Source organism: Colossoma macropomum, unplaced genomic scaffold (genome assembly GCF_904425465.1).
Source record: "Colossoma macropomum unplaced genomic scaffold, Colossoma_macropomum, whole genome shotgun sequence".
NCBI classification, from domain to species: Eukaryota; Metazoa; Chordata; class Actinopteri; order Characiformes; family Serrasalmidae; genus Colossoma; species Colossoma macropomum.
The window spans coordinates 31,213,538-31,232,500 of record NW_023494796.1 but is presented as its reverse complement, the minus strand read 5'-3'; the positions used below and the strand labels follow the sequence as shown (position 1 = coordinate 31,232,500).

General features: G+C 38.7%; 1 protein-coding gene across 4 annotated transcripts; it reads right to left on the bottom strand.

The window, feature by feature from the left end:
• Positions 1-1,560: 1,560 nt before the first annotated feature.
• Positions 1,561-18,517, bottom strand: si:cabz01007802.1. 4 transcript variants are annotated; one of them, XM_036583329.1, is made up of 18 exons: positions 18,207-18,517; positions 15,541-15,619; positions 15,394-15,456; positions 14,338-14,394; positions 11,682-11,723; positions 11,504-11,575; positions 10,909-10,968; positions 10,342-10,383; positions 9,276-9,347; positions 8,211-8,267; positions 8,016-8,063; positions 7,607-7,693; positions 5,276-5,353; positions 4,429-4,503; positions 4,292-4,331; positions 4,154-4,205; positions 3,641-4,055; positions 1,561-2,553 (listed from the first exon to the last, which is right to left on the bottom strand). In XM_036583329.1, the coding sequence occupies exons 2-18, from the start codon at positions 15,589-15,591 to the stop codon at positions 2,044-2,046; spliced, it is 1,821 nt and encodes a 606-aa protein (XP_036439222.1). In that variant the 5' UTR covers positions 15,592-15,619; positions 18,207-18,517; the 3' UTR covers positions 1,561-2,043. The 4 variants fall into 4 exon arrangements, with proteins under 4 accessions (XP_036439222.1, XP_036439223.1, XP_036439224.1 ...); XM_036583330.1 differs by having other exon boundaries at positions 7,607-7,681; XM_036583331.1 differs by lacking the exon at positions 10,342-10,383.
• Positions 18,518-18,963: the final 446 nt, after the last annotated feature.

Here is an 18,963-nt window from a genome sequence, read left to right as displayed (position 1 = left end):
GCTCTACCTTGTTTCTCTGTCCTCTAGTGAAGCACTGTCTTGTTTCTCTGTCCTCTAGTCGAGCACTGCCTCGTTTCTCTGCCCTCTAGTGATGGATTAAAAAGAAACTGTGTCATGATCATCAGTAGATTAACATAATACCACAATAAGCCGTCACTAACTTTTTCTTAGAATGAAACAACAATTATTCAAGTGCCATATTTCATGAAATCACAGTACAGTGCTGTAACTTCTCAATTATCAACTGTCCTAAACCTGAAAGACAGCAGAAACATGTCACTTCCAAAGTGCTACTAGATGAAATGGAGACCACTGAATTTAATACCTGAACAGTACACTTATGGTATTTCCAGTACAATATTTAAATATGTGCAAACTGCAATATGAAGAGTGTTAAATCGAGAGTAGTGAAATCTACTCAAGTGAGTTTGGAAGCAATGAATGGTATATAGTAAATCATAACAATTCATAAGTACCCTAAAGTGAAAATTAGGGACGCCCTCTTCACCCCCTAAAACCTTTTCTGACCCACCCATCTCTCAGCAGGACACCGGGACACCTCAAAGACCCAAACTCAAAAATCAGGTATGAAATGTTCAAAACATAGAATTAATTACACTTGTGCATTTTAAGCTAAACATAGCAGTGAGAAATAATATGACCATCCAGTTGTGTGACATCATGATGACAGCCAGGTGATGTGAGGTGCTCAACCAAGATAAGCAAGAGAACACATCTAAAGGACACCCAAAAAAAACATGCTAACAAGCAACTGGCCTAACAAGCCGCTGTAAATCTCGCCCTTCAAACTCTTCAAAACACGCATAAGCATGAATCTCCGGTGCTCTTTGCAAATGCCAGCACTTTCGTTGTGGTGCCCAGTCTCACATCCCTGTGCTGATCTTACTTCCCCTAGTTTCTGGTCGCGGTTTTCAGTGTTATTGGATGAATCATACATATCACAGCCGTCAATCAACAATTCTGGGAGGAACCTCAAAAGGCACAGGTACTGACTTTTTCCAAACTTAAATATATTTGCAAACAAACGCAACAAAGCTAGCACACAACTGAATTAAAACCGTGATGTGTTTATCTACACTGGCTTGCATGGTAACGAAAATGTGCTAATTTGCTAACTCTGGCCGAGGGTCCTCGGGAAGTGAAATCAGGTCGGGGATGTGAAATTGGGCTTCACACCATCACTCTGGATTTGGCACTGTTGCTGTTTGATGCGTTGCGAGTGACGCAAAAGACACACTGAAATCTGATTTGAACAGCCAGAGCCGTTTTTTTTTTTTTTGCAAATCGGATTTCATGTATTTTTTACTGTCCAGACTATCAATCTGGATGCAATCTAGATATGCCAAAAATTGGATTTGGGCTGGATGTCAGAACATAGGCTTACAATCCAGAGTACAATTGATAACACAAGCAAAACAAGTTAGCTAGCGAAATGCTATTGTTTGCTTACTGAACTGTTTTCCCCGGCATGAGATTATGTTTATTTTTATTGCATTAAATGTATTTTTTTCACGTGATGCACATCTATATGCTTAACTGTGGGGGCATCATTAGAAGACTAACTTCAACTTTGTAGCCAACGACTCCCAGTTGCCAGTGCCTTCAATGGACTCAACGGTCTTTTGTCTCTTCCTACAAAATAAATACAAACTTTCGCATCTTTAAGTCAGTCAGAAGCCAGAATATGTGCGTCTAGAAGGGATAGAGTCTCCCTCATTAAAATACATCCAATATGTGAAATACATAATATATAATATATATAAATATAATTATATTACAATGAAATACACCTTTGATCCCAAATGTAAGCTCTAAGAATGTAAAGTCTACCCCAGCATCAACTCGGAAGAAATGTGCATTAAAGTTTAGAAGTTATGAATCATGCATACAATTGTTAGCTTAAAGTCTCTATGCACAGTTCATGTCTCCTCACTAAAAACACTAAAAGCATTCCTGCTAGCTGGAACTCCTTGCTAGTCAACCCATTTACCTTCTCTTTTCATCTACAGTCCACTACAGTGTTCAATCATTTGGTTTCTTTGGGTCTACCTCAGACCTTCCTTCCTCTTCTTCTCCTTCTTCTTCCTCCTCAGCATCACCATCTTCTTCCTCCTCCTCCTCCTCTTCCTCAGCATCTTCCATAATTGCCTCCAGCTGTTCTTTGATCTTCCTCAGTTCGAGAAGCCCATCCTGCAGCTCCTTGCACACGTCTCTGATCTTGGCCGCAAACTCTGTCTTGGCCCCCTTGCGCAGCTCCATGGAGTCTTTGGCCAGGAAGAAGACATCCAGGGCCAGGAAGAGGCCAGACATCACCCCGCTGGCCACAGTGATGGCCTGGGCAGCTTTGGCTGCTCCGCCGGCCGCCCCCAGCACCTGCACAGTACTGACCAAACTCTCTGTGTTGATGAGGAGCGCCTTGCCTGCTCTGCCACCCTCCTTCATGACATGCTTCACGTTCCTGTTCATGGCACGCTTTGAGATGCTGTCCATGTACTGCTCGAAGTTCCACTCCTCCAGAGTCTCCATACCAGCCTGAGAGAAAAAGACAAGAAATTTAGTGACATAAAGTTGACAAAAAAAGACAACATTAATGTTTAACACATAGAAATCTAGTTATTACTGCCATTCTGCTACACATGTAATTACAATCACACAACTACATAGTAAGTTACATACTGAATTACATTTACTGCAGTTCTGACTGCAGTGTTTTGATGTCAACAACTTCTGAGAAAAAAAAAATATATTTTCTTTCTCGCAAACAAGACTGTACGTGTAAAAACAACTTTTCGGCAAATTCGACTGTGGTGAGTTATGTTCGTTTATTTGAGCTCGGGCTGTTCCTGTCATCAGTCTAGAACTAATGAGTATCGAAAGGTAGGAAGCGAAACAATTTGGCCACTTTAAGCTTGTTTTTCATGCTTTATACATACAACGAACAAAAAAAGACAATTATTATTACTATTAGATTAGATTAAGTGACCCTTATTAGTCCCACAATGGGGAAATTTCACCTCCGCATTCTAACCCATCCGTGCAGTGAAACACCCACATACAGACTAGTAAACACACACTAGGGGGCAGTGAGCACACTTGCCCGGAGCAGTGGGCAGCCCTATTCACAGCGCCTGGGGAGCAGTTGGGGGTTAGGTGCCTTGCTCAAGGGCACTTCAGTCACGTACTGTTGGCTCAGGGGATCGAACCGGTGACCTTCCGGTTACAAGGCTGCTTCCCTAAGCACATGCCTGTTAATCGCAATGATAAATATTGCATTTAATCATCAGCTTAAACTTCATTATCGTTGGAGGCCTACTTATTTGCAGCTTCAGCTACCTTCATGACCTTTTAACGTAATGACAATGGAAGCTGCACATACAGAGCTAAACTGAAGTCTGTTCATGCTGTGATGTTCCTGCCATACTAAACTAGTAAGCATTAATCTAAAAATTCAATACTTTTTCAATAATTAGTAGCAAAAAGCAGAAAGACACTTTTCTAATAGTATTATTTAAAAAGACAACAAGATAATCATTATCTATTATAATATAACCTGCTATGTACATTTCACAGAATTTTTAAAAACCTAGCCTGTCAAGATATGTCAGTCTTGTCATCTCACCTGCAGGAACTGAAGGCATTCTTTAATGTCATTGATCTCCTCCTGGTAGCCCAGGATGATCTGCTCCACTTTTGCTCGGTCAGTCCTCGAGTGCATCGTATCTGTAATGTTTGCAGAGGCTGATGTAATGCCCCCTGCTGTCGCCACGCCAATTCCCACCGCTGTTACGATCAATGATGTTCCAAACGTAAACGGCGCCAGCGCTAATCCCGTGATGGTAGTGATGCTACCAGCTACACTAGCTACTCCTCCTCCAACACTAGCCGTCACTGTTTTCTTATGGAAGCTGTCCGCTGCGTCAGCCAAGGCCAGCATCTCCAAAACGCGTTGATGCAGCGACGCCTCCCGCTGGTTGAAGAGATGGACGAACAGACGGGCAGCCATGAAAACACGGTCAGCAGCAGCTTCTACAGCTCTGTGAGAAAAAGCAAGGGAACATTCTGCAGATGTAATATACTGTAAATGCATGATACTCAATCTGTACTCTACAATTTAATAGTCTAAACATCTTACTGCTCTGCATCTTCTCCATCAAAGTTTGTAGACTCGTTCCATTCATTCCAACCTTAAGAGGCAAACGACAGTCATTTCTCTGCTCATACAGATAGCAAAACATAACATACATAAAATAGACTTTCACCTCCACCATACCTTCCACAGTCCCCCACCATTCCAATAAGAAGTCTTCATCCTGGGAAAAACACATGATTTTATCTGTCTTTCATTTAAATTTCAAATATCAAAATTTCTCTTTGTAACATTATTATGTTACAAGCTGGCAAACCTACATCATCAGACTGCTGAGGACTGCCTTCACTCGGTACCGACGGTTCTGCCGCAGTGGGAATCTCAACAGAGTCTTTCTGTCAAAAGATAAAGACCCACCAAGTTCAGATGAACTCCTTAAACTCTAAGGGACAGTATGTGGGTCCACACTTCAATACTTCACTCTCAGCTTGCATATTAGCGCCAAAGTATTGACTGAATAACACATAATAGTTAGTGAAGAATAGGCCTTAATATTAATAACTAAAGAGTAAGTCTATAGTTGAAATCAGTGTGTGAAACAATGGCTGTTGGGTCTTTCCATGTCCACTCATTGAAGCTTGACACCACCTCTTACAGTTGCATAAAAAGATATCAAGTGATTTCAAAAGATGCCACTGGAGCCAGAAAAGCAACTCTTTCAGTGAGGATTCCTAATTTCTTAAAGTGAAAAGCAAAGCCTCATGACAATACAATTCATAACACCTTCCCAACTTCAGAAACATCTGCTTGAATAAACATCTATATCAACAGAAGGGGAAAAAACTGTGAAACCTCAGCAAACCAGCAGGAGGCAGTATCTAAATGCAGATCATTTCAGTTTTCAAGAAGAACCAACTCTCTGTCATTGCTAAAGGTAAGTTTTGGTGTAACCTGAACCACTGTTATGAAATGCTGCTAGATAAAGGAAATATGAAAAACTATTTCTCCTGTTGAAGGAGTTTTGGACTTGAACCAAATGAAAACAAGCTCAAAAAGCACCTTTGATGTCACTTTCTGATGTAGCACTGTCCCAATCGCTTAGATGTGGCGTCGAAACCTCTCTCATGCAATATGTTATGAAACAAGCCTAATTTAAGCTGAATCTACCTTGAAATGGTTCCACTCAAAGCCAAGCACCTTGTGAGAACTGGGTTCGGTGTGTGTAGTGGATCCTAATGCACCTCCCTAAACATAAAACAGAAAAAGAAATATAATGAAGTAACAAAGATGAAGCTTTTAACCACCACACTATTCCAGCATCATCACTGATGATGTGACCAAAAGCATTAGTAGATGTACTTATGGAAATACTACTACTACTACAACAACTACTACTAACAGTGCTCTATGTAATTGTTTAAGCATGCAGCACTGGTGCTCTAAAAGTTGCAAGTTTTGTAGCGCAAATAATTGACAATAAGCACAAAGTTTAACAAATTTTCATTTTCACTGTGGAAAAAAAGGTTTGTCCAACCTGCCTTCAAAAAGTTGGGACATTGTAGGAAAAAATTTAAATAAAAATAAAATAATAAAACAAAAATAGATTTCAAAATCACATGGGCATGTTTACCACTGTGTGGCATCACCTCATCTTTTAACAACACTCTTCAAGCATTTGGGAAATGAGGAGACCAATTGCTGTAAAGTGAAAGGTTTTCCCGTTCTAGTTTGATATAGGATTTCAGCTGCTCAACAGTTCTGGATCTCTTTTGTCGTATTTTTCGTTTCATTATGCACTAAATGTTTTCAGTGGTGACAGGTCTGGACCGCAGGCAGGTCAGTTTAGCACCCAGACTCTTTTAATACAGAGCCATGCTGTTGTAATACATGCAGACTGTGGTTTGCCATTGTCTTGTTGGATGGCAGCATATGTTGCTCCACTTACTATATAGGTGCACTTTGTAGTTCTACAACTACAGACTGTAGTCCATCTGTTTCTCTGCATACTTTGTTAGCCCCCTTTTACCCTGTTCTTCAGTGGTCAGGACCCCCATGGACCCTCACAGAGCAGGAACTATTTGGGTGGTGGATCATTCTCAGCACTGCAGTAACACTGACGTGGTGGTGTGTTAGTGTTTGTTGCACTAGTCTGAGTGGATCAGACACAGCAGAGCTGCTGGAGTTTTTAAACATCTCAGTGTCACTGCTGGACTGAGAATAGTCCACCAACCAAAAATTTCCAGCCAACAGCGTCCTGTGGGCAGCGTCCTGTGACCACTGATGAAGGACTAGAGGATGACCAACACAAACTGTGCAACAGCAGATGAGCTATCGTCTCTGACTTTACATCTACAAGGTGGACTGACAAGATAGGAGTGTCTAATAGACTGGACAGTGAATGGACACAGTGTTTAAAAACTCCAGCAGCACTGCTGTGTCTGATCCACTCGTACCAGCACAACACACTCTAACACACCACCACCACCACGTCAGTGTTACTGCAGTGCTGAGAATGATCCACCACCCAAATAGTACCTGCTCTGTGAGGGTCCATGGGGGTCCTGACCACTGAAGAACAGGGTAAAAGGGGGCTAACAAAGTATCAGAGAAACAGATGGACTACAGTCTGTAACTGTAGAACTACAAAGTGCACCTATATAGTAAGTGGAGCTGATAAAATGGACAATGAGCGTAGAAACAAGGAGGTGGTCAGAATGTTATGCCTGATCAGTGTGTATATGGTTTCTTCTTTGAATGGTAGAGTGTTAACTTGGTTTTCGGCCTTGTCCCTTACATACAGAGATTTCTCAGGATTCTCTGAACCTTTTAATGATATTATCTACCGTAAATGATGAAATCCCTAAGTTTGTTGCAAACTTACATTGAGATACATTATTCTTGAACTGTTGCACTATTTGCCCACAGACTCTTTGTGGTGAACCCCTCCCCCTCTTTACTTCTGAAAGACTCAGCCTCTCTGCGGTGCTCTTTTTATACCCCATCATGTTATTGACTTTTGCCAATTAACTACCAGGTCTTTTTTTTTTTTTTAGCATTGACACATTATGAAACAAAAAATACAACAAAGGAGACCCAGAACTCAAGCATCTACAGAAATTGGTCTCTCCAAATGCTTACAGGGTGGTGTTAAAAAAGGAGGGGATGCAAAACAGTGGTGAACACACCCCTGTGCTAACGTTTTTGGAACGTGTTGCTGGCATCAAATTCAAAATGGGCATATATTAAAAAAAAACAAAAAAACAATGAAATTTCTCAGTTTCAATATCTGACATGTTGTCTTTGTACTATTTTTAATTAAAAATAGGATTTATATTATTTGCATATTTTTGCATTTTGTTTTTATTTACATTTTGAACAGCATCACAACTTTTTTGGACATGGGGTTGTATATAAATATTCATTTCATGAAAACATACCATTAATTCAGATTCCCACAAGGAGGAGCTATTAAACACCTGCATGCACAAACACACATACCTCAGTTGTTGCTAAATCCTTGTTTTTCTGGGTTGAAGGTAACATGGCCTCTGATTCAGACTCCTTCAATGCCTCCTTCAATGCCTCCTTCAACGACAAATGACTCTTTAGAATGTTTACTTAACCTCAATTAAGTTCTCTTAGTCGAGAACTAGCAAAAAACACAGTTTCACAAAACCAAAAAAGCAAGGAAGATGCTTCAGAACAGGGCATATTTCTCTTTCATGTCATTCAATAATCCAAATAAATAAATAAATAAATAAATGGGGGGAATAAAACAATAGTACAAACAGGCTTAAACAAGAACCAACAAATGCTGAAGAACACACTCTGAAGAATAAAAAAAAAAACCCTTGTAGAATATATACAGACAAAAGAGACTGCCTGCTTTTTCAGAAACTGGTCTTACCTTCTCGTTCCCATCTGTGTTTTGGGTGGAATCGTCATTGTCTGGGTTCTAGAGATGGAAAGAGCAAGACTGAGACGGAGGGTCAGGTGCTGAAACAGACAAATCTTTACTGCTGAGCACAGGGAACAGATTGACAAGTGAATTGTGCTGATGTCACTGAGAGTGTAAATGTGTGAGTGTGTGTGTTTGTTGTACCTGTGAAGACCTGAATGGGTTTACTTTCTGAATCAGTCCCATAACCAGTCCAGGGTTCTATGAGAAAACAGAGCGATAGAACAGCTCAAATGACAAAGTAAACTAAATGTGTCATACCATTAACAGCTGATTCAAACAACTTGGTTACAACTGGATAGTTTCTTGAGACCTTAAGATTTATGTATACAGTACTATGCAAAAGATATAGACCATTCTTTTTTTATTTAAGATCATTTTTCTGCATCAGGAAAAAAAAAAACAAATTATACAATTAACAGACAATTTCAGAAACCTCAATAACCAAATATTACTAAATTTCTCAGTATTTCCTTTTCTCACTGAGGCTTCTTGACAGCTACATATCCTTTCATATCCTCCCATAGCGCTGAGTCGTCTTCTCACAGTGGAAGGATGGACAGAAACACCTGCGGATGTTTTCAGATCTGAAGCAGCTTGACTTTCTCCTCTCTCTCAAAGATGAATTCTTTAAGGGCTGTTTATCTGATGGGGACAGTTTTGGTGGACTACCAGGTCTCGTCAATCCTATATTTTCACTTTACCCTCATGCATAATCTTCAACGTAATCTTCTCAGAAATATCTCCTTTAGCCATTTTAGATACACATGAGAAACAAATATGTGAGGCAGCTGAGGTGTGTTTAGGTAGTTGCTTGTGTAAATGCTGGTGTCTGTTCGAAAGGAAACAATGTCAAGCAGATCTTTGGGAAGCTTCTATTAGGAGGATGCTGCTAAAACTGGTTGGTTTTAAGTTTGGAAGGAGGGGGAGGAGTTAAAGTAGCAGCAAAGTGCACAAAAGTAAAAAGTGAATCAAGAGTGACAGATTTCATATTATACTTTTTTTGTTAAATGCATCTTTCTTGCTTTTTCCTGACGTTGAAAAACAAATAACTTGTACTTAATGGCCATCTTGACTGGAAATTAAATAAGTGAAAGGGTGGTCTCAGTATACACAGTAACTAAAGCACAGTACTGTGGTTTTAGTTACTGTGTATTATTTAAAAAGGACTGTTTTCTTTTTTTTTTTTACATCAGCTCAGAAACTCACCTGTCCTTCTCCAGTGGCTTTATCCTCACCACTGTTTCCAGTTGCAGAAGTCTGACTGCTTGATTCAGATCTCTGGGATGTGAGACACATAGAGAGAATTAAAGCCACACCCATTACAATACTGTAATATCAAAAGGCTCATTTTATATTTTGCAGTTTGCGGGGTCGGATTATGATGTTTGCGGTATTTTATGAACCAAAAAACAGCCATAAATCACTTTTACATGACCATTTTCCAACCTCTCTTTATCCCTTAGAACTAAACAGGCTGTTTTTGTTACTGTGCCTTAAGACTGATCTGTAAATGAGCTCTGTTCTGAATGGCCCTGTATTGTGCATCATTCAAAAAGCAGTCTGGGCTGAAACACTCTTTATAACCTCAGTGAGAATAGGCGGAGCTAAACTGGTCTAAGCTGAACAGATACATATGAATATGTAAATGCCCTGGTTTTTGTGACATTATTAAAAAAAAAATTGAAGGTCATTTTCCATACACAAACCAAATTGTGTGGAATGTAAACAATATTTTTTTTAAGAGTGCATGAGCTCATTCAGAGCTGAATTCTGATCATGCATGCATTTATTATTAATTTGTTCAACCAGAGTGACGATAAAGAGCGACTGATGTGTGACTTATGTTTCTAATCATGTGTTTTCTTGTTCAAAATGGTAGTTTGTGACACAAACTGAATTAAAAAAAATTTCAATTTCAGCTTTGTTAGATCACATTCTTTGCATATCAAAAATGACAGCCACTTTTTTGCATCAGTCTTAAAGGCTTTAAATTAATGAAGAAAATTCAGGTTTCCATGATAGGGGCCCTTTAACACTAGATGATCATACACAGTCATATGCAAAAGTCTGAACACCTCTGGTCAAATTACACTTTTGTTGATTTTGAAATAGGCTAACACATCCTCTACGGAAAACACACTTAAATATGGCATTTTCCTGCAAATGTTGGTGTACAATTACTGTTTATTGGGTGAGTTTAACGTATTGGAACGTTTAACAGTCTAGAATTAATTTTCACAAAGAAATATGCAGACAGATGCAGCACAGTTACCTCCTCTACAGTGCGCTGTGTGGAAGTCTCTTCTTTCCTTCCCTGTCAAGAGAAACAGAAATGTGACGTTTTACAATACACTAAAATTCTGTAAGTCTAAGTCAAATTGCGTTTCAAAATAAGTTAATGCATCCTCTACAGGGAACAAAATATTTGGCATTTTACAGCTAATTTTACTGCACAGTTTCTTTTTATTTTCTAAGTTAAAAGACAAAATGAATAAATAAATAAATAAATAACATGTAAAGTGTAATGTGCCATAACTTTTATATATGTTATACATGTTATATTTATTTTATTATTTTCTTTCCAAACATATTAAATTCAACAAATAAACAGTAATTTTGCATCAAACCAGGCAAAAGTGTTCTTGGTAGAGAATGAAAACGTATGTCATTTGACCAGGGGCGCCCAAACTTTTGCAAACGACTGTATATTACTGATTATAATGAATTCTATCATTCCAAACCGATGCACTCTAAGCACCAACTTCAGATTCAAATACATTTTTAGACCAGTGCTGTGTTCATCTGTTCAATCTCACTAAATTTAACCGTGTTTCAGTACCTGTGAAGATGACTTGAATGGGTTGACCATCTGAATGAATCCACTTATCATGCCGGTGTTCTGAAATCACACATTTTACAAAAAGGAGTCACTCAAAGATGTGCCTGTGGAGTTTAAATGTTTATGAGTAGAGTTAAAAATTGTTTATTCATAACCTCTTTACTGATAAGCTCATGACACAACATACGACAGTGCAAAACCTGCTAACGTTATGCCCTTTAGCTGAATGGCGGAGTCTGATGCTTCAGTAATCCCTCATCTCCAGCTATGTGGTCAGCTGCAGTCTGAGGTAACGTTAGTCCAGTTTGTTATTGAAGGAGTGAACATTAGCCAGATACACTATATGGACAAAAGTTTTGGGACACACCTCTTAATCACTGAATTCAGGTGTTTCATTCAGTCTCATTTCCAGAGGTGTATAAAATCAAGCATCTAGCCATGAAGTCTGCCTTTACAAACATTTGTTAAAGAATGTTTCACCTTCACAGTTTCTGATAATCCAGAGATGCTAACATGTAATGTGCTAAAGTGACAGTGCTGAAGTGCAACTAGCTTCATCATGTGCAAAAGTCACCGAAACGAAAGCAAATCTCACCTGATTCGCCTCGATGACTTTGGCCTCTTTACTTTCGCCAGAGACTGAAGATCTACTCACTGATAAGGAACTCTGATGGAGGAGAGAGTTCAAACCCGTTCAGTATCACATTCTGCACGGTCAACAGCCTGAGATTAATCTTTACAAAGAAACATGCAGAACGATGCACCACAGATACCTCCTCTACAGTGCGCTGTCTGGAAGTCTCATCTTTCCTTCCCTGTCAAGATAAAAAAGACACTGTAAACTAAAGTTCTGTAAAAATGTTTTACAGAGAATTTGATAATTGGATAACATCGTTTGAAGGCTACCTAAACAGGGACTTAATGACACAAGCATAGGCAATGAATAACATATCATTCATTATAATTATAATTATAATTCATAATAATATACATATTGTCGTATACAAAGGTCCCAATCCAAATGAGTTGTTTTGTTGATTTTATAAGTAAAAAACATCTAAATTGAACTTAAATCTGGCATTTAGTGCACATTGACCACACTTTATCTTATATTTCCTCAACATGTTGAATGCAGTCAACAGTAATTTTACTTTTAATGTAAGTCAATGGAATCAGAATTTTGGGTCATTTCTTTTAGTCCATTCGTCATGAAATTTACATACAATGTAAAGAGAAACAGGTATTTTCAAATTATGTCAAAAACTGAAAAACAACAAAAATGGAGATATAAGGTTTTCTTCTGACAACAATGATATGTCAGTATTTGCATGATGTATATACTGAAGTCCTTAAACCATTTGTTTTATGGATTTGTTCCATTTACATTTATAAATAAAAACCCAAACTTAAAAAAAAAATTAATTAAAAAAAAAGTTTTTTCCGTTTTTTGATTCCGATTTTCAGTCTAGTGGGTCCTGAATTTTAGTTTTGTTTTCAGCCACGAATTTTCATTTCCGTGCATCACCAGCATTTGGAGAGGAAGAAGAACAGGTGTTGTATGTAACGGGAAGCCCAATTCTTAACCCAATCAAGCTGCGTTGGGAGGTGTAACAGAGGCGTCTAGGCAGCTCCAAAACTCCTTTGAGACGTCCTGCTAGTTGCATCTCGGAGGAACGTCAGGAAAGAACTGACTGTTAGCTGGAAGAAAGTATGTGCAGCTTGCAAAGACACAACAGCTTGTTACAATTGCAAAGAGAGTTTTTTGGATAACATGCAGTTTGCATCCCCCTTATGTTTTTCCAGAGGCCCACTCATCACTTTTGTGTGTTTTTGTGTGTTTTCTGTTCTAATTCTATGGTAACCAATTACCTATGTAGAGGTAATTCACGATCATTTTACAACCTCGCTGTCCCTGATATTTGTAAATGAGCTCTGTTCTGATTGTCTGCTCTGTAATGCGCCTCATTCAAAAAAAGTAGTTCAGGCTGAAACACTCCTCATAACTTCACCATAGGCTGAATATGTGAAAATACATGTATATGCACTGGTTTTTGTGACATCACAAAAAAACGTGATACTGTTTACATCAAATTAAATCTATGTTAACTATTATTTCACACCATCATGAAAAGGTTTCGTTATTGCATAGCTAAGAAATAATGGAAGCTTATGTGGACCAGTTAGCATTGTACAAACTGCATGTCTAAATCATCGCACAAAGTGATGGATATAATAAACTGTGGTGAGTTGTTAGGTACATTAATCTACTTACCTATCCAGATCTGCTCTATATCTACAGATAGGCTAAGCTATTTTAATAAAAATAGACAAAAGTATGGACAAAATTCTGTCCCTGCTGATCGTTCAACACAGTTTTAGCAATAAATAGTCTTAAACACTGGAGTTAATGTAGAACTGCTAGTTCACCCTTTAACCCTGAAGATCAGCACAGACTGCTGGTCACCATAGCAACACAGACAACAATCTCGCCTGGCTAGTAGCTAACGAAAAGGCAAAGAGAAAGATTTCAGACGAACATCGATAATTTGGAGACGAATTGACTTATTTGCATTTATAATCACTCCAGCTGGTTTCCTGATATGTTTAATCTGCAATGAGAAACTTTCAAACACTAAAAGGTTACGAAGCTGGAGTTTCCCCATTCCACCTTAAATGGTGCAGCAATTACGTTCTCATTCTTTTAAGAAGGAATTCAAAAAATTCAAACAAGAAGCTGACGAATGAGAAGCAACTTCAGCCTCGTAAAAAGTCAAACACTGAGAGGCATTTTACAAGAAAATGTTCTACAGTTTTGTGGAAAAGTTTCCTGCCGGAGACGTGAGAAAAGCTGCTATAGCTGAGCTAAAGCTTAAAGCAGAGCAAAGTAAGTCTGTTTTGTAAGTAAGTGTGTTTTGGTTTCTATTTTTTATTCTATACTAGCACATTAGCACATACTGAGACGTATTTACAGCCAAAATGGTAAAATGGACATAAAATTTGGCTCCCAAGGTGGTTTGATTTTTGTTGAAACAACGAAATGGCTCTTCTTAACATTTGGGGTGGGAACCCTGAGCTAGACTGAACAGTGTATCAGATGAATCAGTAAAACTTCAGGGTTTAAAAGAAGCTATTTGATATTTCCTGCATCTCTACTGTACTGACCTTATACCACCTGTAATAAAATATGAGAACTCTATGACTGTATTAAGGCTAAAGTATATGTTATCCATGTCCTGAAACTTCAGTGTCTGCTCCAACACACCCATTTTAAAGGTATGGAAGCTGGCATGTTAAAACCTGAATGGCTTGGTTGATGGGGAGCAGTGCAACGCAAGGGTGCTGCAGGAGCAAGATTGAGAAACACCACTGCAGGACATGAGGAACTGGCACTGTATGTGCTATGGGTGTAGGCGAGTACGTTGTAATTACCTGAGGGGAAGATCTGAACGGATTCATCTTTTCCAGCATACCCATCATCCCTGACGTCTGTGGATAATTCAGAAGAACAGTGTAAACAAACATAAACAAAACAAAACAATGTATACAAGACAAACATATCATACATGGCATGCAGCACTGAGCAAATACCAGAGACCACCCTTCATCTACTGAATTTCCACCCAAAACGGTCATAAAGTCCAACATTTTCCACTCCAAAGTTCCAAAGTCTTAGAAGCTGGTTGATCATTTTCTGAAGTAATCAAACACATTCAGTGATGTTGAGGTCTGGACTCTGGGGTGGTCAGTCCATTGTTCAGCTTCTTTGTTTGATGTGTCCGTCTCCTTTTCTCAGTGAGGTTCTTCTTGACAGCTACACATCCTTTCAGACCCATAGCGCTGAGTCGTCTTCTCACAGTGGAAGGATGGACAGAAACACCTGTGGATGTTTTCAGATCTGAAGCAGCTTGATTTTCTCCTCTCTCTCAAAGATGAAAGCTTTGAGTGCTGTTTATCTGATGGGGGCAGTTTTGATGTCTAACAGGTCTTCCAGATGGTTGTTAGGAGGAGGAGGGGGCTCATTTTCTCGCTTATTTTCTTTCCTTTGACTGTCTTCTTCTTTATGCAGGTGGTTAATCTAATATCTAATGTCCTCATAATTACCTTACAAAATGAGTAACTTGTGTTTAAGGGCTGTTTTGCTTGTGGGTTAAACAGAAGGGTGGTCACTGATTTTGTACTGTAGGTCTTATGTACTAGTTCTCATTGACTAAACCAGACGCATATTGTCACGATCATATCAATTGTAGTAATAGCAATTCAACTTTTTTCTGTTTTATTTCTTTACACCATGCTGGCTGCACTTTACACTGTGTGAACGTTTCATAGAGTTGGATCAATAAAAAAGTACAACGTTAATTGAATTATGTATTAAATGTATTAAATTAAAGTGCATTTTCCTATTAAGGTTTCAGTTTGGAGATCCAAGGTTTTGTTAAGGCCAAGAATAATCTGTGGAATTAAAAAGGAAAAGAGAAAAAGACGGACCTGTGCTTTGGGGTCTATTTGTGTCTCTTTGGGTGGGTTGGATCTGATTGATTTATTCAGTTCCTGTTTCCAAAAGAAGAAAGAAATAACCTGTAATACACTAACATCCCTTAAATATATGTAGTATAATAAAAGACACACATTTACCTGCGGGGTGGGCCCCGGTGGGACCACAGGCGCCTTTTCGCTTCGGAACATGTGTGATCTCTCCTACAGAAGTTAATATCTAACAAACAAACACACACAGAAAACCCCAAAGACAGTGTTATGACTATGCTTTGATCAAGTGATGATCATGTGCCCAAATCACACATTTTCTCTGGAAGATTACAGAAAGCTTGCTTACTCCCGAAGGTTCAAAGGAAGCCATTCAAATAAGAACAAACAAAGTATTCCAGGCTTAAAATACGCATTTAACTGAGGAGAAAGATACAACTTCATTACAGCGAAACAGCACATTCTCCACTGTTTCTCTGGTATGAATCTTTAAAGGGGAATTCCACCAATTTTTCAACTTCTCTGTATAATTCAGTAGTAGAGAAGTAAACAGTCGTTCAGAGTGGTTTGGTGTGAAATGGTTCAGATGTCTTTACAGTGGTGGTGATAGGAACCAGGGGTCACCATGACTACAACACAAATATAGCCATGTTATTTACTATACAAAACCACCAGTGAACCTACATGAGGGTTTTTATGTGTAATGTTGATGATGGTAAAATAGTCAGAAATCCGAAAAAAAAAAACTTTCTGTGAGGGAACTTTCTTTTTAGAGGTGGACGTCTGGTTCCTATCACCACCACTATATACAATTCTGAGTCAGTAAGTTTCTCTAGAACGGAGCATTTCACACCAAACCACTCTGAATGACTTTGTTTACATTTCAACCACTTTATTATGTAGAATTTTTGAAAAATCAGTGGAGTTCCCCTTTAAGTTTTCCATTTATTCTCATATATCATTTGCAGTGAAAATGAAAAGCCCATTAATCATGGATTCTGGTTGCAGATGTAGCCTTATAATGCTACACAGTTAGCTTGACTGTGGGCCCATATCACGGTGGGCCCATATCACATACCACATTTTTCTGACTTTTCTTTTTTCCCTGAGGTCCAGCTATTACATTTGTGTGGGTTTATATATCAAAAACAGACGTGATTCATTTTTAACATGACTGCTTTCCAACCTCTCTTTATGCCGTAGAATTAAACAGGCTGGTTTTCTTACTGTGCCTTGAAGACTGATGTGTGTAAATGACCTCTGTTTGGATAAGACGCCCTCTTTTGTGGCTCATTCCAGGTTGAAACACTCTTTATAACTTCAATGTGAATGGGCGGAGCTAAACTGTTGCAGGCTGAATAGGTGGATATATGTCAGTGCATACTTTATGATATCACAAAAATAAGGAATTCAAAACTGTATAAATTGGGCAGTGAATGCTTAATTTTAAAAATCTAACACTACATTAAACTCTTATTTTAATAAAGTGAGGAAAATTTGCTTTTCCATGATACGGGCCCTTCACATTGTGATTTGGGGTCATATACCTAATATGTGTGCCCAATTACTTTTTATATATTTTTTAATTTATTTAACATGTATTGCAATACATTAATGTAGTATGTTAATACAATCCATTAAGTACAGTGCAGCACTGCACTCCTCAGGTGCAGATTTGTCAGAATTCATGATTTTGTATAATTTCTGTGTTTCAGCCTTAGTTTTCAGTCCTCAGACTACAATACCCAGCATGCATTATGTAAATAAGCCATGCAACCACTGGGAATCCCCCCACAGTGATAAAGAAAGGTGACTACTAAAGTAGCTGGCAATATAAAGGCTGGTCAATACAGACATCATAGCTTACTAGGCTTCTTAGCAGTAGCGTCAGCAACTGGTTTCCTTCTGCATTAGCCAGCCAGCCAACCTGCCCTCAAGTATCCGCCCCCAAAGTGTTTGTAGTTTTTCCAAACTACTTCCAAATAAATTCTTATAAAGTAATCCAGGTAAAATAAGATTTACCTCAGACTCGTTTGGCAGGAATCACATAGCCTGCACTAATGAACAAGGTCAGCTGTACGAAGACAGGAATTTGGTGGTTTTTTAATAATTACCTAATGTTAAAGGGAGTTTTCAGCACATATAAACCCACTTAACAGTGGGCTTTCAACCCTAAAACTATCATTTAATATGTTGTGATGTTTTTTCAGGTCTCACTGCATTTCTCAGCCTCAGTGATGTGACGGAATGCACGATTTTGCATCAATTTTTGTCCCTTAATGTTCTCAGACTACAATAACCAGCATCCCTTAGGCTATTTGTGGCATAGTACAATTTTTAAGCTCATTTGAATTAATTTCACATGTAAATATGTAACTTTACAGCAAAAAATATGACACTAAAGGGGGAGGACATTTAGCTCCAAACAGCCCCTTCGTAACAGACTTGTTTGTTAATCCAGGTGAAACAGATTTACCTCAGACTCGTTTGGCGGGAATCACGTAATAACATGCATTAATAATGACTGCAGGGATGAATCTGGTGGTTTAGCAGTTAAATAACGCTGAGGGACGTTTTCGATACATGCAGTCCACTTTAAAGAGATTAATAAAACAATATGACAGGCTAGTCGAAGAACTGGACACTATAAATAACACTAATGTTTCAATTTTTACTTTTATCTCATGTTTTGTGACACGTAAGCGCAAATTACAGCTAAACTTACACAGAAATAGCGTTGAAAACTCTGCAGATAAAGCTGACAGGCTTTTAACTCCTAAAACGAGATTGTTTTTTAAGTCAGTTCTCTAACTTACTTCTGCTCCTTCAGCTGTAAATCAAGTCCCTTTGAGTTTTAGGCGTGCTGTTGTTGCTTTTCCTCAGAACTGTGACCAGAAGTTCGTCCAAAAAACTCTGCAGTTCGTCACGACGTCTAAACACACCCAGTCCTCCTCTCAGAGCTCAGGCCATTTCTGCTGCTGTCCTCTGTGTAATGTGAAGGAGAAAACCGTGACTTTACCCAGTTTCGAGGCAGAAAGCAGCTGAAAGTGAAGTGTTTTGGTCTTCCTCTTTCTTTTCGGCATGTTGGGAAATGTTGTGGGTGTGGAGACCACGTCACTTCTGCTCCTCTGGCATGGACCATAGAGGACTAGTGTGGACAGTAAATAAAAGTCATGCCCACAGTCACATGGAGGAACAGCTGTTTTGTGGCCTTCAGAAAGATGTACACGCATAATGAAACACATCTGAACGGCCTTAAAACATTTCAACAGCTTTATTTTCAGTAACATATAAAAGTATTAAAGCTTTTAAAATGAGAACATCACATAAAAACAGACATAAACACAGAAAACTATCCAGACTAGGAGGATTTCTCAGTTAGCCAGATAACGTAAGCCCAAAGATGAGGACTGTCCAATGGGAATATCCTTCAGCTCTTTTCTCCTTGGACAGGCTTGACTTTGGGAAGTTATCTAGCATTGTGGAAGTGAGAATTCAGAACAAGAACCAAGCGACTAAGAAACCAGATGTCCAACCACAGACAGTGTTCAGATTAAGAGAAAGTGTCGGGTG